Consider the following 27,955-nt stretch of genomic DNA (forward strand, 5'->3'; position numbering starts at 1 on the left):
TATCTTTGCCAGGTTACAGTTACTTTTTGGAGCCGCTGAACAAATGACATCTCCTCCGTGTTAGTTATGGAAAGCAGGAGAGTTATGGAGCGTGCAATCATTTAATCTATCATGGGAGCACGCAGAAGGAAATTATTGCTGTTTTCGCTCCTTTTTTTCCATAGAGAATGCCCTTTAGGAGTGCTTTATCACAACTCTGTGCACATTCATCACGTGGCTGTAGCTCACAAAACTCCCTTTGTTTCTGAAAGATGCACTTTTGCTCCCCGTGTTCGGTCAGTAATTTTTAGGAGTATAAATAAATTCACTTCAGCTTTCAGCAAAGTGCAGGAGTTACATCTGAGTTTCTTTTGAGCATCTCCACTCCTGACGTGGCGGGGCTTTGTTCCCCACGGTTCCACCTTGGTGATCTTCACCAAGAGCCCAGCCAGCTGTGAGGTGGGGATAGAAACAGGCTGTGGGGCTCGTTTCACCCCAACCCGAGTCGTTCCTGGAGGCAGCAGCAGGAGTTTGGTGTGACAGACACCGGCTGGGAGGCAGTAAACACGAGCCAACAAGTTATTGCTGTTCTGGAGGGCTGGGAATGATGGGCACGGGTAAAGGTGTGTGGAAGCCCTGCAGCAGGTTGTGTGCAGGCCACGCTGCTCGGGCAGGGCAGCAGAAAAACGAGGAGCAGACGAGATTGAGATGCTTCTCAATGCGGTCCGAGCTAAAAAGGCTGCGGGGGCTTTGCATTTAAAGGTGCACATTGTGCAAAGCGGCGTCCCTTGGGCTGGGGCGTGGGGAGGGGTCCTTGGGCTCCGTGTGACGGATTTGTTCCCTTTTAGGAATGGTACGGAAGGGAAATTAGAAGCCTGTTATCCCTCCAAGAGGGCAGCTTGTCAGCAGGAGGTGACGAGGAGGAAGGCTCCAGCGAGCAGGTAATGGGGGGGAAATGGGCTTCACTCCAGCGCCGCGCTCTCCTCGGAGCTGCGCCGCCTTTCCCCGGGGATTGCTCTGCTGGGGCGTGCGGGGTGAAATCGTGGGGAGTGCCTGGGAGAAGGAGAAGCACCTGGGTAAAAAGTGCAGCCGTTTCATCCAGAGAGCCGGGATCAAAAAAACCCGCGACCGTTTACGCACGTCGTGGTGTTGGCTTTGATAATTCCTGCGCGGCATGGCGTGGAGACGGTCGTGACCGAGGAGGAAACGTTCCTAATGAGGGATGTTTGCGGAAGCGCAGCCCAGGAGCCGTGCGCTGCCTTCGTAATTTCTGTGTGTTTTGACCTTTCCTCAGAAGGAGCAGAAGGAGATTGCATATCTAAGGAACAGACAAAAAGACTGGCAAGGAATACTTAAATATCTGCTGCCATATATCTGCAGTAATGCAGGCTCCTAATCCCCCCTCCTATCTCCATATAAATGATACAGTTCAAGACCAGAGCTGTTTTCTCCACTAAAAGCAGCAAAGCTCTTTCAGATGAAATGTCTAAAAACATCTTGTAATAACTTGGAGCATGCTGGCAAGAGTAGTCACTTGTGACTGTGTGTGGAAGCCCCTCAGCCAGGCGGTGCCGCAATGGGCAGGACGGGAGCATCACTCCATTACTGCGAGGAGCCGGCGGCACGCGCGTCCCTCAGGCTACAGCATTCATTAAGGAAAGCTTACTGGGCTGAAAGCTGGGAACAGATGATAACGGGATATGATTTTCATATTTAATGCATTCCTTGGAAGAGTGTGTGTGCTGCAGATTGATAGAAGAATCAACTGCTACTTTACTAAAAGACTTTCTAGTTTGCCCTATAGCTACCGATGGAATCATTCAGCCAAGAAATTAACTTTTTCCCCTTTTACCTGCTTTATGTATCTGCTAAGCAGGCTGCTGGCTGCCAGGGAATGTTATTATGCAGTTAAATGTTTGGTATTTAAGACTCTTATCAGAAAAGAAACAGAGGCCACACTATTTTGTTTTTATAGTAGGAGGAAGGTTTTTGGTTTCCTTTCTTCAGTGCATTAGCAGTCGTTAATCTGAGTTTATAGGAAGTTTTCCCCATAGATTAAAAAGTTAAAAACCTTGAATTTAGAGCATTCTTTAAACTGTAATACACAAAGCAGTGAACCCTAGCAGCCTTGACCTATATAGGCGGGCCCGTGGCAGGGTGCAAATTGTGGTTTGAATCGGGAGGTGTTGTGGGGAAAGGTGAGTTTATTTTGGAGTGTGAGCCGCCCAGTTAGGGCAGGCAGTCTGGGAGATGGGATTTCCAGCTGATGGAAAAGTTGGCATCAGTACTAGAGCATCAAAGGCTTGTGCTGTGACTTGGGGGTTGAAAAACTGGGCAGGTTTTGGGCACTATGGCACTGTGGTGTGTACCCAAAAATGTCAATTTGCGTGTCATAGTGGAGTGGATTGTGGATTCCTTTATCCCCTGTCCTCTTCCTCCTCCTCATCTCCCTCCTAGAACGCAGGGGTAACTTCAGCCACATTGTGCATTTTTGCCATGTCCCTGGGGTGTGTTTCAGCTCCTAATTCTGGGATTTTTTTCATTTCAAACGTGCTGGTTCTTCTGCCCGAAGCACAGGAGTTTGTTCTCAGTGCGGCGGCCCCGAGGCAGTCGCAGGGAGGGTGTGCAGCCAGCACGTGGGGTGGCCAGGCCAAGCCTGTGGAGCTGCTTTTATTTCCCAGCACTGGGACTGGGATGGCTCCCTTCAGGCTGCTTGGGATGCAGTGCCTGTGTCAGGACCCCCTCAGGGACATCTTGGGGACACAGAAGGGCAATCCCAGAACCAGCCTTCTACAGACGGGCAATATCCCAGTGCTCAAACGCCTTCAGGAATGTCTGGCACATTCCTGGGCCGCGGGATGTGTGTCCTTTTGGGCTCCCAGTGTCCAGGGGAGTCCATAAGCTCACAAGTCCCACGCTGAAGAGCTCTCCCCTGGCTGGCAGAGCTGTAGAGCCCAGGCTCCTGCATCCTCTGTGCTGGGAAGTCAGCTCGGAAGCTCTTCCTTGGAGCCCTCAGAAGGTTTTGGACTTGGGCATGCTGGAACCTCTCAGGAACACCTGGAGGCAGAGTGCCTTCCTGGGGAAAGGGATGGGTAGGGAAGTGTGCTGTGCCCGCTTGGAATCCATTTCTTTTGGATCACTGCATCCAGGAGCTGCCAAAGCCGTGCAGGACTGCCAGGAGGCGTTTGAAAGCACCAAACCCTCACCTGAGAAGTAATTAGGAGGAACCTGAGAGCTGTGGAATACACTGTGAACTTAATCTGAGTGGCAAACCTTTACTACTGCTTAAAATGACCTCATGGCTTTTTGTTCTGCTCCTCGTTACGTGGAATTTGAGCTTTTTGAAGGAACCTTGGTCACAGAGCAGACAAGATGCCTTTGTTTCCTTTCAGCTGGGCTTGGCAGCTGGCTTGGTGTGGGAGGAAGAGGTCAGGCAGTGAAAGAGAGGGGAGAGGTGTGGAGGTGACTGAGTTGTGCTGCTGGGATTTGGGGCTGGAGGGGAAGCCCTGCTCAGTGTGAGCAGTGGCATTAGGGTGGCTCATGTTGGCTTTGCATAAACTGGCCGTGGTGGCAGCAGCCACTCCTCCTAAATGGTCCTGATTGAGTGGCTTTGCAGAGGAAAGGAGGCAAGGGTTAAAGCACTGGGATTTAGCAGCAGAGTGGCTGTCCCCCCGCAGCTGGTTTTGTTCAGCTGTGCTTGGAGGAAAGTGCCATTCAGAATGTGTCTGCTCCTTGTCACTGGTGGGAAAGGCTGCCATGGGAAGAGCAGGAGGCAGACAGACAGTGAAATGGAGTTTTGCCATGTTCTGTGGTGTGAGGGAGGCTGGATCTGCCGGGTGATTCACACTGGAACACACTGGAACATGGTGGTGCCTCTGGGCTCTGCGCCCTGTGGGCACCTCTGGATGCGGTGCTGTGGTCCAGGCTCTCCAAAGCTGTGGAGGATCCTAATCCCAAAGGTTTGACTCTTTGTGAAGTGCAGTCACCATTCAGAAGGGTTTGGGTCCTTCTGGGTGTGTGTGGGTTCCTTTTGGCTGGGCTGGGGGTGCAGGCAGCTTCTGCCACTGGGTGTTGTGGCTCCTGGAATGAGCCTGGGCCCTCGTTTCACGCTGGGATGTGCGGAATGTGTGCCAGGGGTTGCGTAATATCAATGCCACAGCAAAGTCTTGAACTCTGTGACGCTTTTCTCTGCAGAGCCCAGCATGGCACCCTCGAGAAGCAACGTGTGCCACACACAGTTTGTCTCCTGTTTGTCTCCTTCAGCCATGTCCCACTGTGTGTTTCAGGTGCTGCAGGCTGGAGGACAGGCAGGAATTGGCACCAGTACAGCGTTGCCAGGAGAACTGGGCCGTCCAGGAGCAGAACTGGGCCGTCCAGGAGCAGAACTGGGCCGTCCAGGAGCAGAACTGGGCCGTCCAACAGCAGAACTGGGCCGTCCAGGAGCAGAACTGGGCCATCCAACAGCAGAACTGGGCCATCCAACAGCAGAACTGGGCCATCCAACAGCAGAACTGGGCCGTCCAGCAGCAGCTGCCTCAGCCCCAGGAGGTTTGGGCTCACAGCAGGAGCCCCCTCTGCGCTCCCCGTCCCCAGAGTTGCTCAGTCCCGACACCGGGAGCACTGCTGGAGAGAGTGAGGAGGAGCACGGGGACCTGGCCGCCAGTGAGGAAGGCTCTGAGCAGCTCACCTCAGCTTCCTCAGGTGCCAAAGCAGCCCCCCTGAGGCCAGGCCAGCGGCAGGGAAGCGTTCCAGGTATGGCAGTGGGATGTGTCCTGTCTGCCGTGCCCACGGGTGCTGTTCCTCCTGCTGCACCTCTGGCACTGTGCTTGGAGTGTGGTGGCTCTTGCTCCTCCTTTCCCTCTCTGTTCCTGTCTTCCTTTCGACTCCCTTTCCTCCCAGGCTGCTCAGCGGGACAGGGAAGGGCGCTGGGGGCTGATCCTGGCCGGGGGCACTGTGAGGGAAGATTTCCTCTCTGCTGTGCCCACAGAGGCCCTGGTCAGTCTGAGCCTCATCTGAAGAGGTTTAATGTGAACCTGCTTCACCAGAGCAGTCACTCCTGGCTCAGGCTGGTTGCCTCGTCCCTCAGAGCTGGTGCACGACAGCAGGGTGATTCCCCCAGAGCTGGGAGGTCAGGGAGCCGGGCTCTGTGCCCAGGTGGGTTTTGAAGAGTGCCAGGTTTGTTCCCAAACCCCACAGGCTGCAGCTCCCTGGACTCCTCCTTGTGAGAGGACCATGGAAGGACAGGGGCGAGGGCAGGGAAGCCCACAGAGAGGAGTGGATGGATGGATGGATGGATGATGGATGGATGATGGATGGATGATGGATGGATGATGGATGATGGATGGATGATGGATGGATGGATGATGGATGGATGATGGATGATGGATGGATGATGGATGGATGGATGATGGATGGATGGATAGATGATGGATGGATGGATGGATGGATGATGGATGGATGGATGGATGATGGATGGATGGATAGATGATGGATGGATGATGGATGGATGATGGATGGATGGATGGATGATGGATGGATGGATGATGGATGGATGGATGATGGATGATGATGGATGGATGGATGATGGATGGATGGATGATGGATGATGGATGATGATGGATGGATGGATGATGGATGGATGGATGATGGATGATGATGGATGGATGGATGATGGATGGATGGATGATGGATGGATGGATGATGGATGATGGATGGATGATGGATGGATGGATGATGGATGGATGGATGATGGATGATGGATGGATGATGGATGGATGGATGGATGGATGATGGATGATGGATGGATGATGGATGATGGATGGATGATGGATGGATGGATGATGGATGATGGATGGATGGATGATGGATGGATGGATGGATGGATGATGGATGATGGATGGATGATGGATGATGGATGGATGATGGATGGATGGATGATGGATGATGGATGGATGGATGATGGATGGATGATGGATGGATGGATGGATGGATGGATGATGGATGGATGGATAGATGATGGATGGATGGATGGATGATGGATGGATGGATGATGGATGGATGGATAGATGATGGATGGATGATGGATGGATGATGGATGGATGGATGATGGATGGATGGATGATGGATGGATGGATGATGGATGGATGATGGATGATGATGGATGGATGGATGATGGATGGATGGATGGATGATGGATGATGGATGATGATGGATGGATGGATGATGGATGGATGGATGATGGATGATGATGGATGGATGATGGATGGATGGATGATGGATGGATGGATGGATGGATGATGGATGGATGGATGATGGATGATGGATGATGGATGGATGGATGGATGGATGGATGGATGGATGGATGGATGGATGATGGATGGATGATGGATGGATGGATGATGGATGGATGGATGATGGATGGATGATGGATGATGGATGGATGATGGATGGATGGATGGATGGATGATGGATGGATGATGGATGATGGATGGATGATGGATGGATGGATGATGGATGGATGGATGATGGATGGATGGATGATGGATGGATGGATGATGGATGATGGATGGATGATGGATGATGGATGGATGGATGATGGATGGATGATGGATGGATGATGGATGGATGATGGATGGATGATGGATGATGGATGGATGGATGATGGATGGATGGATGATGGATGGATGGATGATGGATGGATGATGGATGGATGGATGATGGATGGATGGATGATGGATGATGGATGGATGATGGATGATGGATGATGGATGGATGATGGATGGATGGATGGATGGATGGATGGATGATGGATGGATGGATGGATGGATGGATGATGGATGGATGGATGGATGGATGATGGATGGATGATGGATGATGGATGGATGATGGATGGATGATGGATGGATGATGGATGGATGGATGGATGATGGATGGATGATGGATGATGGATGGATGGATGGATGATGGATGGATGATGGATGGTCCCTCACACAGGGTGCACAGTGTGGGTAAGCTTGGTTTCAGCCCCTGTGATCTACTCCATGGGCCTGCTACTGTTTTGAGAAGAACAGTTAAAGTTTTTATATGTTTGATTCATTATGTTTTGTTGTTCTTTCAGGGGTAGAGCCTAGCCTGAGCAGCTGGTGGGCTCACAGGGAAGGGAGCAGAGCCGAGCTCCCACTCCCGGCCGCTGCTGAGCAGGAGACCAGGCCGAGCGTCCCCGGCACACGGCAGGAGCAGGGCAGGGATGCCCGGGCTCCGGAGGGCTCCCTGCTGCCCCCAGCCAGCCCTCCCACGGCCCAGGAGGAGCCCTTGGACATCTCAGCACCACACAGGTACCATCTCCCTGTTTCCTGGGTCAGCTGGGCTGCTCGCTTCCCGAAGCTCTCACCGAGTTCTCCCCCATCCTTGAGTACCTTGGACCTGTGCTGGGCCCTCAGGGCCCTGGGGCACCTCGCTGGGGGCACAGCTGGCAAGTGAAGGATTTGTTGCTAAAGTGCAGATGATGTTCTCTAAATGTACACAAATCTTACTCCAGTCTCTCTGCGTGGTCAAACTTCCAGGGGTTGTTGAACTGTCTGAGCATTTTGTTTGGAAACAAAGAGAGGACGAGGCCAGTGAGCTGCAGACACAGGGCCTGTCCTCTGCTGCCGTGTGTCAGCAGCAGGATTCTGTGGCCAGCAGGGTCGAGCAGGCTGTAAATCCATCCCGGCAGGATTTTCAGCCCCGCAACGCCCTCATGAGACGGGGAAGTGCATCCCTGTGTCGGCAGGGAGATGGTCACCGGGAGGGCTGCAGGGGGACATGGTGCAAAGGAAACAGCGCTTCTGCCCCTGGAGAAGAAGCGCTCCTGCAGGAGCACCCTCTGCTGCCACAGGAGTGCTCTTGTGCCAGGGGCTGGGCTGTTTGCAGCGTTCCAGCCTGCTGCTGCTGTCCATTCCCGGCCTGGAGTGCGGCTGTGGCTGCTGACACCTGGCCAGAAACTGGGGGCCACCGCAGACACCCCTCTAACTTTATCCTCTGCCATTTGCATGGGGCTGTCGCTCGCTATGGAAACATCATCTGATTTACATGTAAATAGCTTTCCCCCAGTGCTCCCTTTGTATCCCACCTGTTAATCACAGCAGAGCAGGGGAGAGCCCGTCTCTGCAGTTTAACCTTGTGTTCCCTCCCGGCGAGGCCTCGCCGTGCAGCGCCTGACGAGCGGCTCTCGAGGCCCCTGGAAATTATCCACAAGGTTTGAGCGCCTGCATTGTCCCCGGGGCACGGCCGGGCCCGCGGCACACGGCTCTCCTCCCGCTGTGCCACGCTCAATGCCTCCGCTTCTCAAGGCCACGCAGGCGGGATCGCCGCTGCTGCGGAAAACGTGCAGCTTTTCATTTAATCAGCTGTACCCGAAAACCAAAGGGCAGGAACGGAGGAGCAGCCCTTCCCTTGTCGTGCTCACAGCCAGGTGGGCTTCCCAAGGCACCTGGAATGCAGCGTGCACACTCCAGCCTTGCAAAATTAACCGGCCAAAAATGTCGTGGAAAGGCTTGTGAGTGATTCGTAGGTGAATTTCAATTGTGTACACAGAGTACGGGAATGCAGCTTCCTCTGCTCTGTCACGACGGGGAGTCACAACATGTGATGTCCTTCCAGCCCCCGGGGTTTTCTCTTGTGCAATTCCTGTGCTGGCTGAAGAGACAGACGTGCTGAAATTCACCACGTTCTGTGTGTTTGTTGCCTAAAGCTGAAATGTCTGTAGCTTGGACTGTGCCACTGCAGCAGCGCCCGTGCGGCATCAGAAGGAAGCACCGATCACACACTTGTGGTGAATTATCTGAAATGAGTACAGGGGATGGTGTTGGAAGGAGCAGACACCTCTGGCTGACTCCAGAGGCAGAACCAGTCCTTGTTGTGTGCCAGGAAGCCACAGGTTTTCATCTTTGGAGCAAATGCCTCTCCTGTCCCACTGCAGAGATGCCAGCCTCTGTTTTTTAAGGAGTTTTGGGTTATTTCCCCGCAGTGGAGTGTTGGCAGCCAAGGAAAGGAGGTGCTGTTGGGAAAGGCGATTGAGCAGAAGGTTTGCATGCTGTTGCAGGTCACACCAGGGGCTGCAGCTTTGCTGCCTCGCTTGTGTCCTGGTTTAGGGTTAGCTCACAGCCACGGGAACAGCCAGGGACGGGGTTCGGGGCTCCCGAAGGCTCCTGGTGTCCCCTCCCGTGGAGCTGCTGAGCCAAGGGGAAGGGCTCCGTGTCCTCTTACCATTCCCTGCAGCACCCAGCCCTTTCTTTGAGGGCTTAAACCCGGGGGGCGGGAGGCGGGGGGAGAGGGTCTCTGAGAATTAGTGTGGAGAAAGATGATGACTATTTTAAGGCCTGAGCTGAGGGGGTGGAAAAAGGCAGAGCTTATGCCTGTGCTGCTTCAGCTGCATTGAGGAGGACTTAGCACAGATGGATTGTGCATTACAAAATGTAACACATAATTCAAGCTGTCAGCTTAATCAGACTGTTTCCAGGAAGCAACCTGTAAAAGAGAAGGACCTCTTGTTTGCTGACCTCTGATCCGTAGCCTGCTGCAGATTGTCATACATTTTGTTTTTCTTTATGTTGGTGTCCCTTCCTTCCCCTTCCCTTTTTATTATTGTATCCCTCTCGAGTGGCACCCTGGAAGGACCACCCAGCGGGAGGAAAACAATGGGAAACGAGCCGGCCGCTGGAATACAGGGTTTGTAAGGCTGGGGGAAAAGAGAAAGCACTGTTTAACTGCCTATGTGATCTCCCTGGCATTGTTTTGCTTATTAAATGTCTAGGAAACTCGACTAAAGACACAGCAGCCCCCACTTAATTGTTCACTGTTGCCCAACACTCGGAGGGAAAACAGAGCCTTGGGCGCAGCTCAGCACGGGCGAGCAAATGCTGCGGGTTTTTGTGCACAGGGCTTCTCCCTGGAGGCAGCCTAAGCCAGGGTTAACTGTGGAAACATGTCAGCTCCTGCCTGGGGGGGAAAGAAAGAAAGAAAAGTCTCTTTTGCCCCAGCTGCGGTGTTCATTGCCGGCCGGGACCTGGGCTGGGAGCCGCACAAAGCGGCAGCGGGGACCTGAATAGCCATTTACACCTCTGGCCCGGGATTAGCCCGCGGCATTGTTTCAGTGCTTAAGTCCTCATTTGCATCATTATGGAGGTGCAGCCTCATCAAAACCCCTCTGAGGTCCCAGGGCTGTCCCCATACCTGTAGGTGGCCGGCGGATTTGTTTGGCTGCGGAGGTGAAGGAATGAAAGCGCTCGGCGCAGTTTCCGTGCGGCGGCTCGGCCCGGGCTGGTTTTCGGATGGTTTGTTTTGCTCGTGCCCTTTTTTCCTCCCCCCGCTTCGGACAGAGCTCGGGAAGGTGTTTGTGCCGTTTGCTTTGGAAAGCTCACACCAGGCTGTTTGTTTTCCCAAGGGTGCGATGGGAACGCTCTGGCAGCCCTGTGTGTCTGTGTGTCTGTGTGTCCATCCGCAGCCCCGAGGTTCTGCCGAGCGATGGGAACGCTCTGGCAGCCCTGTCACCCTGTGTGTCTGTCTGTGTGTCTGTGTGTCTGTCTGTCCATCCGCAGCCCCGAGCTCCCGCGGCTCTGCCGAGCGCTGCAGCTCCTGGAGCGGCTGGTGGAGAGGACGAGCCCCCGGCACCGGGCGCTGTACCAGGGCCAGCCCTCGGGGACAGCGGAGCCGCCCAGGTGAGTGACAAACGGCCCGTGCCAGAGAAACACGATAAACGGAGCAAAGGGAATGCCCACAACTCGGCTGTTGCCAAATGCAGCGGCAGAGAGCCCTGGCTGTCCTTCCTCAGCCTCGAACACCCCTGGGAACTGTCGGTAACGTCACTGACAGCGGCGCACAGCCTCCACAGACTGCGGCTCTCACGGGCCCTGCGTGATGGGGAATTCCTCGGGAACGAGGGAGAGCGTTCCCAGTGAGGGGGAGAGGGTTCCCAGTGAGGGAGAGAGGGTTCCCAGTGAGGGAGAGGGTTCCCAGTGAGGGGGAGAGGGTTCCCAGTGAGGGAGAGAGGGTTCCCAGTGAGGGAGAGAGGGTTCCCAGTGAGGGAGAGAGGGTTCCCAGTGAGGGAGAGGGTTCCCAGTGAGGGAGAGAGGGTTCCCAGTGAGGGAGAGAGGGTTCCCAATGAGGGAGAGAGGGTTCCCAGTGAGGGAGAGAGGGTTCCCAGTGAGGGAGAGGGTTCCCAGTGAGGGAGAGAGGGTTCCCAGTGAGGGAGAGAGGGTTCCCAGTGAGGGAGAGGGTTCCCAGTGAGGGAGAGGGTTCCCAGTGAGGGAGAGGGTTCCCAGTGAGGGAGGGGGTTCCCAGTGAGGGAGAGAGGGTTCCCAATGAGGGAGAGGGTTCCCAATGAGGGAGAGGGTTCCCAATGAGGGAGAGGGTTCCCAGTGAGGGAGAGGGTTCCCAGTGAGGGAGAGAGGGTTCCCAGTGAGGGAGAGAGGATTCCCAGTGAGGGAGAGAGGGTTCCCAGTGAGGGAGAGAGGGTTCCCAATGAGGGGGAGAGGGTTCCCAGTGAGGGAGAGAGGGTTCCCAGTGAGGGAGAGGGTTCCCAGTGAGAGGGAGAGGGTTCCCAGTGAGGGAGAGAGGGTTCCCAGTGAGGGAGAGAGGGTTCCCAGTGAGGGAGAGGGTTCCCAGTGAGGGAGAGAGGGTTCCCAGTGAGGGAGAGGGTTCCCAGTGAGGGAGAGAGGGTTCCCAGTGAGGGAGAGAGGGTTCCCAATGAGGGAGAGAGGGTTCCCAATGAGGGAGAGGGTTCCCAGTGAGGGAGAGCGTTCCCAATGAGGGGGAGAGGGTTCCCAATGAGGGGGAGAGGGTTCCCAATGAGGGTGAGGGTTCCCAGTGAGGGAGAGGGTTCCCAGTGAGGGAGAGGGGGTTCCCAATGAGGGGGAGAGGGTTCCCAATGAGGGAGAGGGTTCCCAATGAGGGAGAGGGTTCCCAAACAGGTCTGACCCCCCAGCCTGCCACCGGAGGGGACATGTTCAGCTTCCCTCTCGCTGGGAGGGTGCGCCTGGCACGTTCCAAGTGGCGAGTGTGACCTCCTTGTGGTGTCCCACGTGTGTCACCGCGATGTTTGTCTGTCCCTGGCTGTCCCATCCCCGGGCTGGCTGTGCTCATGGGGCTGTCCCATCCCCGGGCTGGCTGTGCTCACGGGGCTGTCCCATCCCCGGGCTGGCTGTGCTCACGGGGCTGTCCCCCCTGTTTGTGTTGCAGTGCTGGGGCCGGGGGGCCGGCTCAGGATGACCCGGAGGCGATGGAGGCCGTGGTGCTGCGGCAGCTCCGGGCCGTGGCTCGGCACACGCGGAGCGGGAGCGTCCCAGCGGAGAGCGGCGGCGCAGGGCAGGAGGAGCACACCAGGTACGGGGACACAGAACCCGCTGGGGCTGAGGCACAGCCCTGTCTCTCTCTGGCTGGGTCCCTGCTGCCCCTCCGGCGCGAGGCAGACGGAGCCGTCGGAGCCTCGTGGCAGCGGGAGCGTTCCCTCCCGTTCCCCAGTGCTGGCTCCTGCTGCACAGGGCAGCCCCCGGCTCCAGCTCATCCAGCCCACAGGGTCTCCCACTGTCTGGCAGGCAGGGAATTGCAGGAGCTACAGACACCTCTCAGCCAGCCATTCCCGTCCCAGGATCTGAAGGTGAGGACGGGAAATGTAATTTTGAGAAGGAAATTATTCCGTGTGAGACAGAAGATGCATGTGGCCTTTAAAAACAACACGGTGCAGTTATTCAAAATGGGCTTTTTTTTTTCCCGTGCATATGCCACAAGGACAAGTGAGAATTACTTTTTTTTTTCTTCAGGTCTCTTTAACCCAGGAATGAAAACAATTTCCATTCTGTCTTGCTTAGCTCCTGTCTAGACCTCCCTCCCCGTCGCAGGCTCCGCAGCGCTCAAGTGCTGGCAGGATCGGGGCACTTGTGAGCGCTGCAGAAGGGTCTCTCTGCAGTGCCTGCCTCTCCTGCGAGGCTGATACGCCTGCGGGCACCCACAGCTCCTTGTGTCTCCTGAATGGTTTCTTAGGGACAAACACTCGTGGAGTTAATTGGAATTCACTCCTCTGAAACTTCACTGGAGCAACAGGAAAAACAAACAGCTTCGGCAAACAAAAGGGTTGCAGGATTGAGATTTTCTACACTGAAAGACACCTTGGTGGTTTTTTTTTATCTTTTCCCTTTTTTATTCTTTCTGGGGAAAAGACAAGCCTGGGGCAGTGGGTACCCCAGGGAGTGAGCGAGGCCACGGTGCTGAGACCAGGGCTGGGTCTTTGGATCCTGAGCCTCAGGACAGGGCAGGCATCATGGTGGTGGTGGTGATGGTGATGGTGGTGGTGATGGTGATGGTGATGGCAATGGTGGTGATGGCGATGGTGATGGTGGTAGTGATGGTGGTGGTGGTGGTGATGGTGATGGCGATGGTGGTAGTGATGGTGGTGGTGGTGGTGATGGTGATGGCAATGGTGGTTGTGATGGTGATGGCAATGGTAGTGGTGATGGTGGTGGTGATGGTGGTGATGGTGGTGGTGATGGCGATGGTGATGGCGATGGCGATGGTGATGGTGATGGCAATGGTGGTGGTGGTGGTGATGGTGGTGGTGATGGTGGTGGTGATGGCGATGGTGGTGGTGATGGCGATGGTGATGGTGATGGTGGTGATGGTGGTGGTGATGGTGATGGCAATGGTGATGATGATGGTGATGGCGATGGTGGTGGTGATGGTGGTGATGGTGGTGGTGATGGCAATGGTGGTGGTGATGGTGGTGATGGTGGTGGTGATGGCAATGGTGGTGGTGATGGCGATGGTGATGGTGATGGTGGTGGTGATGGCGCTGGTGATGGTGATGGTGATGGCGATGGTGATGGTGGTGGTGATGGTGGTGGTGATGGTGATGGTGATGGCAATGGTGATGGTGATGGCAATGGTGGTGGTGATGGCGATGGTGATGGTGGTGGCGATGGTGATGGTGATGGTGGTGGTGATGGTGGTGGTGATGGCAATGGTGGTGGTGATGGCGATGGTGGTGGTGATGGTGATGACAATGGTGATGGTGGTGGTGATGGTGATGGCGGTGGTGATGGGGATGGTGGTGGTGATGGTGGTGGTGATGGTGGTGGTGATGGTGGTGGTGGTGGTGATGGTGATGGTGATGATGGTCACCCCTGCCCACCTTGCAGAACTCACAAGTGGCTTCCTACATTTTCCACTTGGAACATTTTTTAAAGCCAGAGTGGGAATGAAGGCCCAGATGGGTGGTGGCTTTTCCCAGCGTGTGTGGATGGATGTCCCACTGAGGGTGCCGGTTTGTTCCTCAGGGACACGGAGGCGCTGCGGGCTCTCCTGAGCCACCATGGCTCGTTCCTGAAGCAGCACCACGTTCAGCTCCCGGAGGCGGTGGCGGAGATGTTTGAGCAGCTGCTGGCATCGGGAGAGGAGGAGCAGGACGGCCAGGTGGGCACTGACACCGTGGGTAAAGCGGGGCCACCAGAGCTTCCTCTGCCCCGCTGTGGCTGTGCCCTGTGCCCTGGGTGTGGCTTTCAGGGCAAGGACACAGGGCAGGCTGTGCTTAACCAGCCCTGGGGGTGTCAGGGAGATGTGTCCAGTGCTTCATCCCACAGGAAAAGGGGCTTGGTAAGGTCACCACCCTTCATGCCAGTCAGTCAAGCTCACCCCTTTGCTCTGGTGCAAGCCACCACGAGGCTTCTACGTCTTTCTCTGTGACTTTTTATTGTGAATGGTGCATTTTGACTTTTTGTTAAGCAGAGTGAGGTTTGGTGCTGAACACACAGAGCATTTCATAAATGGTGGCACACTCATGGTTTTTCTAAGTTAATGTGAAAGGCTGTAGCCAACTGTTTAAATAAACCAACAAATGGCATTCCATAGGCTGCGAGTGCCTCAGCCTCTTCCTGTGCTGTTAAACAATTGATTTGCCAATCTGTGAGAGTTAGGGCAGAAGAAGGAGTAGATTTGACAGACTCAAGTCCGTATTTCTGTCCCAAAACCAGCCCCAGAGGAACACCCTAGAAGTCAGGTAATGGAACATCTAACAGAAACACCCTGGAAGCAGATTACCCTGGGAGAGTGTCCATTAGCCTGAATGTGTGGGTTGGAGAAGGCTGGAGGGGGAGGATAATGGAGCTGTGGCTGTTTGTGTTTTGAATGCTCAGGCTGTGCCGGTGCTGAGAGGGGCCCTTCCAGGAGAGCGTGGGGATGGGTCGCCTGTCCAGAGTGACGAATCCTCTCTCGGCCTGCCAGCGATCCCCACCAACGGCGGGGAAGGAAAGCAGGGGGAACTGGCACGGAGAGAACCAGGTAAGGGGTGTTCCAGCTCTGGCTGCCACTCCAGGTTCCTGCTCTGGACACAGGGGAGTTCTGTCCAAACCCTCAGGGCTCTGTGCGCTGGCAGATCAGTGTACGTTTGTGATGGATTTGGGGGCTTTTCCTGAATATCTCAGTACTGCATGTGATTCTGGCTACTTCCCAAACTAAGTGATGCCTGAGGTGGTGGGTTTTTCTGCAGGAGAGGAAAGGCCAAGCCCTGTGGCTGCTATAGAACAGATCAATGGGTTCTGTGGGCACCTTTAATAAACATCTCCCATTTAGGAACTGGGGGGTGCAATTGCTGCCTCCTGTGACAAAGCCAGACCTCAGAAGGAATTGCCAAAATGAAAGGGTTCACGTGGGGCCATTTCCCAGCTCGGGACGTGCCGGTGTCGGGGAGAGCCCAGCTCGTTCCTTCAGACAAGGAGGGAATGCTGCAGTGGTGGCAGCTCGCTTGCTGTGCTCCTGGAGCACCCCTTCCATCGCAGGCAATTAGGCTGCTGTGCTCTTTGCACGGCAAATGCAAACAGGCTGCTCCAGGCACCGAAATGCACGCCACTCTTACGAGCAGAGGCGAGCAGACTTTGATTTAAGCTAATTTCCTGCAGCAGGTCTGGCACACGCCGCCGCTGCCGGGTTGTTTGTTTCCCAAATCCAGCGGGTCTTCAGTTCCTCAGGACATTTGGCTGGCTCGTCCTTCTGTGAGGAAGCTACAGAGAGCCAGGGTGGCAAGTTCCCAGTGAGCGCCGCTTTTAAGAGCGGTAATGGATAGTTTAGATCAATAAACAAGAGATAGCAAAAGTGGGAAATTAAAGGGAGTAGGGCTTAAAAGCAAGCAGAGCGGTCTGCTGGCTGCCGCTTTGAAATGGTTTCATTACGGCGCGCTCACATCCACAAGTCACAGGCTGGGGTGAAGATGAGAGCGGGCAGGGAGTGTGGTGGGACAGATTCTGTTGCGGGTGGAAGGGGCGGCTGCACGCTGACCTCGGGCCCAGCGCTCGTTCCCCTGGGCTGTACAGCCACAGCCGGCTTGACGGGGAGCAAACCCAGCCGCTGGCCCCGGGGCGGATCGAAGGTCCTGTCACAGAGCCCAGCTGGGCACAAACGAGGCTGGGGAGCTGGCACCGCTCCCATTCCGTGTCATGGTCCCACATTTGTGCCCTGGGAATATCCTCACCAGGCCTGCCAGCCGTCTTACAGGGGTCGGCTTCCGTGGGCACGATGCGGTCGTTCTGCGGCCAGCTCCAGAGGGTGCTGCTTCGGCTCTTTCCGTCGGTAATGGACTGGGGAGCGCTAGATCAGCCTGGGGCAGATCCCAGCGGGGCAGGAGCCGTGCCTGTGCCGGGCAGGAGCTGTGCCTGTGGCAGGCAGAGCTGTGCCTGTGCCGGGCAGGAGCTGTGCCTGTGGCAGGCAGGAGCTGTGCCTGTGGCAGGCAGGAGCTGTGCCTGTGGCAGGCAGGAGCTGTGCCTGTGGCAGGCAGGAGCTGTGCCTGTGGCAGGCAGGAGCTGTGCCTGTGCCTGTGCCGGGCAGGAGCTGTGCCTGTGCCTGTGCCTGTGCCTGTGCCTGGCAGGAGCCCCCTCTGTGCCTCCTGGGAGCAGTGGCTCCCTCCGGGCAGTGCCATCAGTGACACTTGCCGGCCTCTCCTGGCTCTCAGAGGTGCAAGTGCTGATGCCTCCTGTGCGTACAAATGCCAAGAGGCTCCTCAGCCAAACCCAGCGACTCCGGTTCCAGCCCATTGCCAGGGAGCTGTCTCTGCTGTTCCTCTGTCTCCAGGAGTGAGGCTTCTCACACCTCACTTGAAAGCCAAGCTGCTCCTTTCAGACACGATTCATCTTCAGCCCGTGATCTTGTGCAGGCTCCTTGTTGCCCTCCCCTCCTCTCCCTGCCAGGCAGCTGCTCTGCTCCCTTTTATCATCGCCATTTGCTGTGGCCCCGGGGCTCTGGAGTCATTACGGGCCCAAAATAGAACCCACATCTCTTGTGTGTTGGCTTTTGGGCTCACACAACTTGTTTTCAGGGGTTTAGATGAATTGAAATATGACGGCCATCTGTACATGACTGTTTTGCTGTATGACTTTTACTGAGCTTAAAGGATACAAATTTGGGTTGTTTTGGTTTGTTTATTTCAGTAGATGCCGCATTTTTAAAGTGTTGGTTTGTAACACCAGGAGCCTTTTGGGGCTTTGGGGTTTGACGGACTTCACCGTGAGAGCTGCATGGATGCAGTCTTTAGGATGGCGCTTTGGGAATGCTTCTGGAGTTTTGGTTAATTTTTCTTATTTTACATAAAAAAGAGAACCAAGACACTGATTTCCTTGAGCATCTGGGAATATTCCAGAAGTATTTGCGTTGGTTCTTTAATGCCTCTCATCCTTTAAAGGGATGGTGCACGGCTGGCCCTGTGGCACCAGGTTATGTGAGGATAACAGAGGGAGAGCACGGCTCCTCCTCAGCTCCTCCGTGGCTGCTTTGCTTTTTATCGGGGAAGGCGCGTCAAAGAAATTGTTCGGCTCTTTGGCTGTTCCTGAGGTAGGCGAATAATGCGAGATTAAGAAGGATAAAACCCATTATTTCTTGTTTTGCTGGATGACTGTTTAAGAGTCTCATTTACGAGTAGGAAATTGCTGATTTTATTGAAGGGGCAGGTTTGTTAAATCTTTAACAAAACCAGATTCTCTCTCTCCCCTTCGCTTGTCTTTGATTTGAGCAGGCGTTAAGGCCGTAGAGGATTTGAATAAAAATGGCGAAGCTGCTCCACTCGTTGGGCTCTGCTTTACAGAGCTGGGGGATGTCACCCCCGGCTGCTCTCCAGGTCTAAAACCTCCTGTAGGAGTAGGGAGGAAAAGCCCCATTACGAAATCGAAATCAGCCCTTCTTTGTGTATTATTTGGGAACATGAAGGAGCACAAGCTGGATTCAGGCCACCTGGAACGAGCCAACAATCCTGCCACCACTTTTCCCACAGCCACGTGTCCCTCCGGTGAAGCCCTCCTGGAGGATTCCGAGGTGCTGCTCGCAGTGCACCAATCAAGGCGTTTGATGAGGCTCACTCAGCTGTGTTTGATATTTTTTGATATTTTATATTTTGATATTTTGCTGTGTTTGATACGGTGTGATGCGTCTGGGACGGAGGAGGTTCCTCGGGCCAGCGCCAGGCTGGACACTGCGCTTCGGTCAGAGTGGATGATGCCATCCAGCAGCTCGTGTTGGGCTCTTGAGCTCCTGAAAGACCTCGCAGGGAGGATTCCTGGAGTTGTGAATTCTGGGTGGAGATTCTTCGTCCTTCTTTAGGCAGAGGCAGCAGCAGCTTTGAGCGCTGCGTTTGGGAGAGGCAATGCCGTGACCTGGGATACATCGTGGGAAAGTGGGGGGTAATTATTTTTTTTACCCCCTTTCTCTTTTTTCCCTCTCATTCTTGATTTCCCTCTCCTCCTGGGCGGGCTCTGGCACCTCTTTGCTGGAAGTGTGAGAGCGAGCAGGATTTTTGCCGCTGCAGTCCGAGTGCAGAAGGGACTGGGAATGTGCACAGCCAGTTAGGAAGCGCAGAATCCAGTGTGGACAGAAATACTGAACTGTCCTGGCTTGGGCCATTGCTGACAGCAGGGCTTGGTTATGGTTTCAGAGCTGTAGATAAAAACATACATATAAATATATATATATATGTGAAGCAGCCTTTTAAAGTGGGGGTTTGTGCTCGAGCATCGTCTGCTTTGGAAATGAATACAAAGATGAGCAATTGTCTGACTCCAGTGAATGAATCCATTTGCTGCTTCTTTTTTTTTTTTTTTTTAAATCAATCTTTGCGGAATAGAAATGAGCAGAGCAGGGGGAAAGAGGAGAAAGGAAAGTGGGGATAAAAGGTTTTGAAATAGTTGGGTGTTTGGCTGTTTAAGTCATAAAAATCTCAAGATAGGTGTTTAATTCGATTTCTATAGAATTTATTAATTTTTGTCTAATTCAAGAGAATGGTTGAAAACACAGAGGTATCGAGTAATACTGACAGAACTGTAACATTCCAAAATAATCTACATTTAAGGGGAAGGAGAACAAAAATAACCTTTCTGCTTAACGCAAGTGGCAACTTGTGAAGCTGAGAGTCCCTGTTTTTCTGCACAGGTGGGGATCGCGGCCACGACAGGCCCGAAGGAAGCGACAGCCTGGGACATTGGGACAGCAGCTCCTCGTTGGATGGAAGCGCTCCTCCCTTCTCCAGGTGAGGCTGTGACACTGGGAACGGTTCCATGAGGGAGAAAGCCTGGCAGAAAGGGGCTGAAGCTCCCCCGATTTACTTTTGTGCTTGGACCGGGGTTAAGGTTGCTGTTTCTGTAATCGAGCACTGCAGCTTCTGAACTCATACCTCAGGATATCAGCTCCTCCTTGCTTTTAATCCTCCTGCTCCACGGATTTTTAGGCTGCTGTGGGTGAGGCCAGTTCTGATTCTGCAATTGCACAGAATTTCTATAACTTGAGCACATTAAATAGGAGCTGTAACCCAGCATCGATGACTGGCATCCCTGCTGCTGTGGGGGATTAATTCTTACCATCTTGGGTTGAATTGTTTTCTCTTTTCATATTTTCTGGAACTTTGAGAATGGTGAGCCAAGTTATCCTGCCTTGTGCTGTGAGATGCAGGGGCGTTCCTGTAGATGAGCTTTTGAACTGGTACATTTTAGCTCTTCCCTGAAGCCTGGGACAGCTGGAAGAGCAGGACAGGGCCCCGAGAACGAACTTACAGGATCACTGCGGCTGAATAAAACGCGTAATTTAAAATTTCCTATTTTTTTATTTAAAATAAAACATGTCCTAGCTAAACGCTGCTGCGCTGCTGGCCGGTCGTGGCCGCAGCCACTTCCGCCTCGGTTAGGAGCCGTGCAATTTCTTTTGCCCTTATTTTTTCTTTTTCTCCAATTTCGATTTGTAACAGACTTGAAATAACTCCCTGTGGTCTGTAACTGCAGGCCCCTGTCTCGGTGCTCAGCAGCTTTGTGCAGGGGCACGCGGTGACGCTGCTTTAAAAAGCCACGGTGCTCAGTGTGTGAGTCCGTGCAAGGGTTGGTTTTTGTGAGCGGCCGACGGCCACGGCGGGCTTCGGGAGCGGGCCTGGGCTGGCCGGAGCGCGGCGCGGCGAGGAGGAAGAGGCAGAGCTGTTTGCGGCAGCTCTGCTCCCGGCAGCCACTCCTCGGGCTTTATTGCTTTCACAAGTGGTCTCAAACCCACTACTTGAGAATAAACATCCCTGCGAGCTCGGCCGTGGCACTTTATAAATTCTCCTTTGCCGCGTTTTGTCACTGAGCTGATGAGTGACCTCGGCGCGGACCCCGCCGGACCGGAATAAAAACCGTGGCTCCTCTGATGTCCCCCAGACAATAATTATCATGTGCCAGTTAAGCCCAAACTACAGCTGAGGGATTTTACTTTAAAGCGGAGGCTCGGGCGCAAAAATGCATTTATAGCTCTTTGTCTGGCACCTCATTATGTGTGGGCCTGATTCATTAAGTAATTGGTTTGCAGTTGTTTACATGAGTATTAAGGCTTTCTATTCAGCAGCCTTTGAGATACACATTGTGCAAATGTTGCATGTTATGAATGCGGAATGAGGGGCCGGGGCCCGGCCCTATTGGCTAAACACTGCGCGCTGTTGAAAAGCAAGAGAAAGAGATTGGGTGCTGCTTTGCATAGCAATGACTTTCTTAATAAGCTTTACAGATTGATACACACAAGCTATAAAAGATGCAAAGAGATACTCTTAGCACATTTATCCGTGCTCGTTTCACTATTATGGGCCTGGAGAAGGGAAGAATTGAGGGCTTTCATACTCGGGTTTTCAGTGCGTGTCTTCAGTGCATGAGACTTAATAGAATCCGATGTTTATTGTATTATAAATCATGGGGAAGTAGGCAGATCTGCAACAGTTTATTATTAAAGATTCTTTCAATGTAAATCTTTTTCTGCCATTGTATTTCCTACAGCAAAATCATTTTGTGGTTGAGTGGGGATGAAAGGCATAATGTACGACGGAGTGAGTCTTAATAGGAAGCTGCTCTCCGAGTAAAGACCACTTGTTCCCTTTTGTTTGGCGGTGCATGCCAGAGCTTCCTCTTCTCCCGCAAACGCAAACGCCGCCTGCTCTACCTCCAGCAAGAAAACCGCTTTTCCCCGGCTCCTTGGCTTTCCCGGGGGAACATTCCCGTGCAGGGAGGCGCACCTTCGGGTGGGGTGTCAGGGTGCTGCGGCAGGCGGGAGGGCGTTAAGCGACACGGTCCTGGGGGGGGAGGTATCAGAAGTCAGGGCTGAGGCTGCCGGTGAGCGCAGGCGGGTGGGCAGCGATGTGTGTGGCATTCCGGGGGGCTGTAGCGATGGATGCAGCCAGTGGAGGTCACTCGCTTTCTGGGAATTCCCCATTTCGGATGCAGGCGTTTTATTTTTCTTTGACTTGCTTGCGCCGTCTCGTTTCCAAATAATCTGGAGATTAAAGGTGCGTTATCAGCTGAGAACCAAAGCCCGCTTTGGATTTGTCAGGACACCAACACGGTGTAAAGTATTTTAAACTTTAATTAATCCGCTGGAAGGACTCCGGGGGGAGTCTCTGAAGGCTGCCTTTCAGCCCTGTTGCCCGACACAGCTGTAGTGACATGCAAATAGAAGTTGGCAGAGTCGAATTCATCTCTTAATCGTCCCCGGGCCCGCTGGCTCTGGCCATCGGGGGGCACTCGGGCTCTGCGCGTCCCCCGCTCCCCCTTCCCGAGCCGACGCCAAAAAACTCCGCTGTGCTCCGAGGAGACGGCGCAGAGCTTTGGGGCTGGCAGCGCCCAGGACGCACAAACGCGTTTCCCGTGGAAATCCGGGAAAAGCGCCGCGGCGTCGGTCTGGATTCCTGGGGGGCGCACCCAGAAACAAGGCAGGGTCCGACGGTTTTACCCCCCCCCGATGCACTCCCAGTCCTCAGATGGCTTCCGTGAGAAGCTGGCCGAGAATTCCAGGAGGATTCTGTGCCGTTCCAGCTGTTTGTGTGAGCTTTGTTCCCTTTGCCTGCACGCCCAGCTGCGGCAGAAGCAGCGCTGTTGGGGCGGCGGTGCCTCGCCAGGTTTGTGGGGAGAGGCACCAACATCTGCCGGCCCAGCAGACAGGGAACAGTGGATTTTTTGGCACTGCCCCCGCTCTCCTGCGCAGCTTCCTCGCAGCGCTGTGATGCATCTTTGTGTCACTGGGGCTTCTTTTCTCCAGCGTGGTGAATCCAAACAGAGAGCGGTCTTAGACGCAGCTCGATAGAAATCTTTGTGTCCCAAAACAAGGGTTGTCCTACTCGCAGTGTGATTACTGAAATTCAGTGTTATTACTCCAGCTCTGGCGTGATGAATGGACTTTTGAGCTTATACTGCCTATGTGACACTGTGCAGAATGTGTACTGTAGGTACTCGGTTTTCCAGGGTGGGAAAATCCCTTGGCATTTAGGATTTTCCAACTTTTCTGGGTGTCTTTTTTGCTTGACACTAAAATGTAGAAGTTCAACAGGTGCTTTAGCAAGAAGACCCTCAGGCCACCGTAGACGTTTTCTGCTGTTTTCCAGCAAGCCCCCTTGACTAACTTGGTTCTTCTTCTCCTGGCATTTTCCTCTTAATATTAATTTTCTTTATAGGGGAAAGAATATTTTCTTGGAGCTTTTTCATTCCTTACTCTTGCAGCATCTTCAATACAAAAAGCCCGTTTCATCAGAGAAACGGAGAGATTAAAAGGCTCTTTGAAGTGAAACCGGTTTGGGTTTTGTCTTTGTCAGAGCCTGGCTTCACTTTGGAATTATTTTAGGGAAGAAGCAAATGTGTAAATGGATATCGGAGGGTCACGATGGGGGATTAGTGGAGGCTCTGGAACCGGCCTGGCTCCATTTGTAGCCCGAAAATGTCTCGGTGGAGGTCTGTGCCCATTGTGTGCCGGGTGAGCGCAGCTGCTGCACGACACCGCGGTGCCGCTGCATCTCCCAGCTCGGCACAGCTCACCCCAAAATTCAGCCCCTGCAGCACTGCCCAGCCTTGGGCCAGGGGAGCTGCAGGTCCCCCTTTGGCTTTTCCCGTGTCCCCGCTCCATTTTCCGTATCTGCCCGGCATTTCCCTGTGCTCACAGCTCTCCAAGCCTTGGCTGCCAGCCCGCCCCCGTCTCCCTTCTCTGGGGGTGGCTGGGCTTGGCTCCAGGCTCTTTGGGGAGTGAACCCCATTCCACAGCCGGTGGGTTAGATGGTGTAGGAAGATGAATCCCGGGGAATGGATGGTGTTTGGAAGAGCACAAACATCCCTGCTCTCCTGCCAGCTTTCACCTTTCTCATCGTGGGAAGGTGGGGTGGCAGTGGGAAGGTCTCCAGACGTTCCTGCAGCCATGGTGGTCCTTTCTGTATGGATCCTTCAGCTGGATCTGGAGGACCAAGCCCTGGAGCTGAGGGCAGTCCTCAGCACCGGTGTGATCCTCAGCACCGGACCCAAAGCACTGACCCGCTGGTGATTGTTGTGGGGTTGAACCACGGAGGGAAGTGGGACAGAACCGACAGACTCAGCTGTCAAATGGCTTTTTGTGAGAAGCCAGCTGCAAATCCCAGAAGCCCCACGCTCCCCACCCAGCAGCAGGCCGGGATGTGGCCGAGGGGAAGCGGTGGCTGCTGCCCCCAGTCTCCTCCTCAGCTACTTGAAATGGTTCCTGTGCCAGCATCTGCAGGAGGAACCTCAGCAGCTGCAGTTCAGTGGTCTCCTGCTCCACACCCCGGGGAAAACAGTGCAGCCCCTTGAGCACATTTTGGTGGGCTGAGCCTGGGATGCTTGGAGCACCTCCTGGGAAGGGCTGAGGACCAGGAGATGTGGCCAAAGGGAGCAGGAGATTGGGGTGTTCGGCAGGAGCAGCCCAGAGGCTCCGGCTTCAAATCCTCTCTGGGTATCCTGTCAAGTGAAAGCCTTTGAAGAAATGAGAGCATGAGGCAGTGTGGAGTTTTTCTTGGAATAAAAGGGAAAGGCAGTGGGATGGCGCACTAAAGGAATGTTGGAGGCACCTTTGAAGGCCAACAGTTTTAAAGTTTTTTTACTGAATAAGGTAACAATGAGTTGCACCACCATTGGCAGTGGCATTCCTGCCTTGGATTGGCACCTCGGTGGAACCTGGGCTGTGTTTAACATTCTCTGGGAATTTCTGTCCGCAAAGCAGGAGCCTTTGGAGAGGATCGGGATTTAAACAGTGGGAGCTTTCTCTGGGTTAAAAGAGGAAGAGTGGCTGCACCACTGGTAGCTGCAATGTGTGAAACTTTACACGTGGCTTTCCAGCTGCAATCCCAAATTCTGACTGAATACCGAGGGTAACGCAAGCAAGGAACCATCCCTGCTTTTTTTTGGTCTCCTTCACAAATGCCTCCACAATTGTGGAATACTTGCAGCTCCCCACTTTAAGCACTTGTGTATGGGCTGCCACATTTTTAAACGAAGCACAGCAAACCACAGACATTTCAGAGAGTCACTGTTGTGACTGAGGCCACAGCTTCAAACTGCACCTTGACACTGGCTTATATTTCACTGGTCGGCCCAGTGATGTCCCCAGATATCTCCTATTTGATCTTCCTTGTTAAAATCAGCTGAAGCTTTATTTTTGGAGCTTCTTGCAGGACTGCTGCTGTAACAGTTAATTCTCCCACGAGTTTGCCCCTCCGTGTGATTATTCCCCAGCCCCAACACAATGCAGGAGCTGCACACAAAAGATCAAAATGATTCCAGCTTGTTTGAGCGATTCAAAAGGGCCTGTGATGCTCCAGACACAAGAGCAGCCATTTAGCAGAGGAGGCTCGGGCTGCACACACATCAAGGTAGATCAAAGGCAGCAGAGGCTGTGCATTGCCTTGGGGCTGGGGACAGGAGGAGAGCACAGGCAGGAAGTGCAGGGAGCAGCACTGGGCGGGGGGGATTTGGTCTTGTTTGGATTTTGTCTGAAGGGCGGCAGCAGCTCGGCAGGGCCCTGCTCCTGTGTACCCCAGCTCAGTGCTGGTGTAAATCAGTGCTGCTACCGGGGAATGACTCCAGGAACAGCTGGACCAGTGTCCCTCCTGCACGTGAATTTCCCCACCTTTTAGGTGAAGAAGTCTGTGATTAAACAGTTATTTGAAAAAAACAAAAAAATAGTTACAGAAGTGACTGGGTTGTTGCTTTTTTAATTGGAGACCTTGTGCTGATTGTTGGAAATGTTTTACAGGACTGAACTGCGGAAGGAAAGAGTAACTGCCATAAAATCCAAAGGTAAGGAACTAATGTTGCGCTACCGAAAATTAAAGTCTTCCTAGTTAGATTTATACCATAGAAGCCCTCCCAGAACAACGTTATGATCTGTATAGAGTACGGAGAAGGGGAAGCATGGGATTTCCCTGTCCCCTGGGGGAGCCAGCAGGGAGCTGAGGAGGACAGACCCAGGGTGGAGAGGAGGAGGAGGAGGTGTTTGTGGGGCGGGTGCTGGGACCTTTGCAGGGTTTATTCAAACACGGGTGAACAGCAGGTGGAGGGAACCTGAAGGAGAAAGGGAAGCCTGCGGTCTTCCTTGGTCTTCCCTGTGCCCTGGGACGTGGGTGGCTGCAGCTGGATGGTTTTGTCTGTGGCCAGGCTGATTTTGTTCTGAATTGGTGTCTGGGCCCTGCGTGTTTTCGCTGCCCGCGCATTCCGGTTCCCCCGTTCCCGCTGCCTGGAGCCCTGCTGCGGGCGCTGGCGGTGCGGAACGGCCCGCTTTCAGAGGTGTGCCGTCGAACTGAGCTACTGGTGCCATCGAGGACGGCTGCTTTGGTGGCACTTGAAAGGCTCCGGCGTCCCCGGCCCCTTTTCTGTCTCGGAGCCGTTCAGCATGGGAGCGAGCGCGGGGCCGGCTCTGATGTTCCCAGCAGAGCGCAGCCCCGCGGCCCGGGGGGCCGGGGATGGAGGATGAAAGGTGCAGCTGCTGCATTTGTAGATAAGGTGTTTGTGGAGCTGGTGCCGTCAGAGGCACCGAAGTGCCTCAAACACGAGCCGCAGTGTCTGCGTGAGCGTGACAGCCTTCCTCCTCCCGCTGGCCGAGCCCTGGGCCTCTGGGTTTGGTGGGAGCGGAGAGCACGGCTCTGTCAGCCACCGCGGCCCTGACTTCGTGTGCTACGCTTCCCGCCCTGTCCTATCCGTGGGTCAAAAGAATTCACATCTCCAGAAATCTCTCAGGCACTCCGAGCTGCCGTGGGGTCCCGCTGCTGTCGGTGAAAGGGTTTGCCGATTCCCAGAGCCTCAGGTTGAAGCCATGTGCTCCACCGAGATCAGGCCTGCCCGGCTCTGATCTGGTCTCAAAGCGCTGATTTTTCACTTGTGACATCATTGCCGTTTTTGTGCCAGCTCGGTGATGTCACGGCCCGCTGGTGACTTCAGCGCAGGGTCAAGCAGTGGGGAGAAAGGGGAAGAGAAGAGACAAAGCTGTGATTCAGGCAGCAGCTGGTCAAGTAAATTGCTTGGAGTGGAAATGTTCTGCCCGGCTACCTTGCGGCACAATGGAGTGGGAGCGCTGAATGAGGCCGCTGTCCGGCACAGCCGCTCCGCTGCCGGACACCGCGCCGGACACGCACACCTGGGGCTGCGGCTCCCAACTCCAGCCCTCGGGACGGGTCCCCCGCTGACAGCTGTGACAAACAGCACGGCCACGGGAAAGGTGTTACACCTCTGCTCTCTGTCTCCTCACCCGCAGCGTTCTGGGGCGAATCTGACGACAGCAGCTCCGAGCTCGAGGCTGCTCTGCGCCCACAGACCCACGGCGCAGATTCAGACGACTTCGATGACTTCTATGACTGAGATTCTCCCACCGGCTTCTGGGAGGGAAGGAACAAACTGTATTTTCTTTTATGCAGTGAGTGTGCCGCGGGCCGAAGCGCTGCTCGTCACTTTATTGGCAAAGAAAACTTAGATAGCAAATAAATAAACATGAAGAGTGCTATCCATTGTCTGCGTGCTCGCTCTGACCTGCAGTGTTTTCCTGCTCTGACAGGGAGCCTGCTGTGTGACAGTCCCCTCCCGAGGCTCGGGATGTCCCGGCACTGGGACTCCAGCGCTAGACGGGCTTTGGGAAGAAGCAGACAAGCATTGTGGGTATGCAGACAGGCACTGCTGGGGCGGGCTGGCATGTTTGATCTTTATCTTCTTCTGCAACAGATCAAGAAGAAGAAATGCATAAAATGTCCATTTGTAATTCAGCACATTTTGGAACAGAGCAGCATTTACATGTGGTGAGCCCCAGTGCTTTCCCGCTTTTCCTTGCTTTGTGAAATCTGTGCTGGCGTTGCTGTGTGGACATCAAGTAATTGGATGACTCCAGGAGCTTCATGCATTTTTAATTTTCTTCTTTTCATTCCTTTTATCTAAAATTAAGTTCATTAAAGATGAGATTTTCTTTGGGAGGGAGAAACCAGGGGGCACGTTAAAGCTGTTCATAAATGGTGACAAGTTCAAAAGAAGAAAGCGGCACCCCAATTAAGCTGTGCTGTGCAGCAGCCCCACGTCTCCCAACACGGCCACCAATCCCTGCACCCCATCCCTCAAAACCCAGCTGGAAATGGGAAAAACATTCAGTTTAGTAAGAGGAACGTGTAGGCCGAGAGCTCAACAGCACAAAATGACTCGCAGAAGGCTTGCTCAGAACCGAGCAG

General features: G+C 54.1%; 1 protein-coding gene across 1 annotated transcript in view; it reads left to right on the plus strand.

Annotated features, from left to right (window-relative positions):
• KIZ (kizuna centrosomal protein) overlaps positions 1 to 27,246 on the plus strand; it is a 31,344-nt gene extending 4,098 nt beyond the window's left edge. Inside the window, exons 4-13 of the mRNA XM_088053846.1 lie at positions 827 to 920; positions 4,266 to 4,731; positions 7,097 to 7,313; positions 10,557 to 10,676; positions 12,196 to 12,339; positions 14,286 to 14,421; positions 15,141 to 15,285; positions 19,411 to 19,507; positions 25,507 to 25,550; positions 27,001 to 27,246. Coding sequence (XP_087909972.1) covers positions 827 to 920; positions 4,266 to 4,731; positions 7,097 to 7,313; positions 10,557 to 10,676; positions 12,196 to 12,339; positions 14,286 to 14,421; positions 15,141 to 15,285; positions 19,411 to 19,507; positions 25,507 to 25,550; positions 27,001 to 27,104 — 1,567 coding nt within the window. The 3' untranslated portion in view covers positions 27,105 to 27,246. The remainder of the gene's footprint in view (positions 1 to 826; positions 921 to 4,265; positions 4,732 to 7,096; positions 7,314 to 10,556; positions 10,677 to 12,195; positions 12,340 to 14,285; positions 14,422 to 15,140; positions 15,286 to 19,410; positions 19,508 to 25,506; positions 25,551 to 27,000) is intronic.
• Positions 27,247 to 27,955: the final 709 nt, after the last annotated feature.

The sequence above is a fragment of the Pseudopodoces humilis genome, chromosome 3 (genome assembly GCF_049639895.1).
Source record: "Pseudopodoces humilis isolate 2021_Gansu_Grassland_sample_001 chromosome 3, ASM4963989v1, whole genome shotgun sequence".
Lineage (NCBI taxonomy): Eukaryota > Metazoa > Chordata > Aves > Passeriformes > Paridae > Pseudopodoces > Pseudopodoces humilis.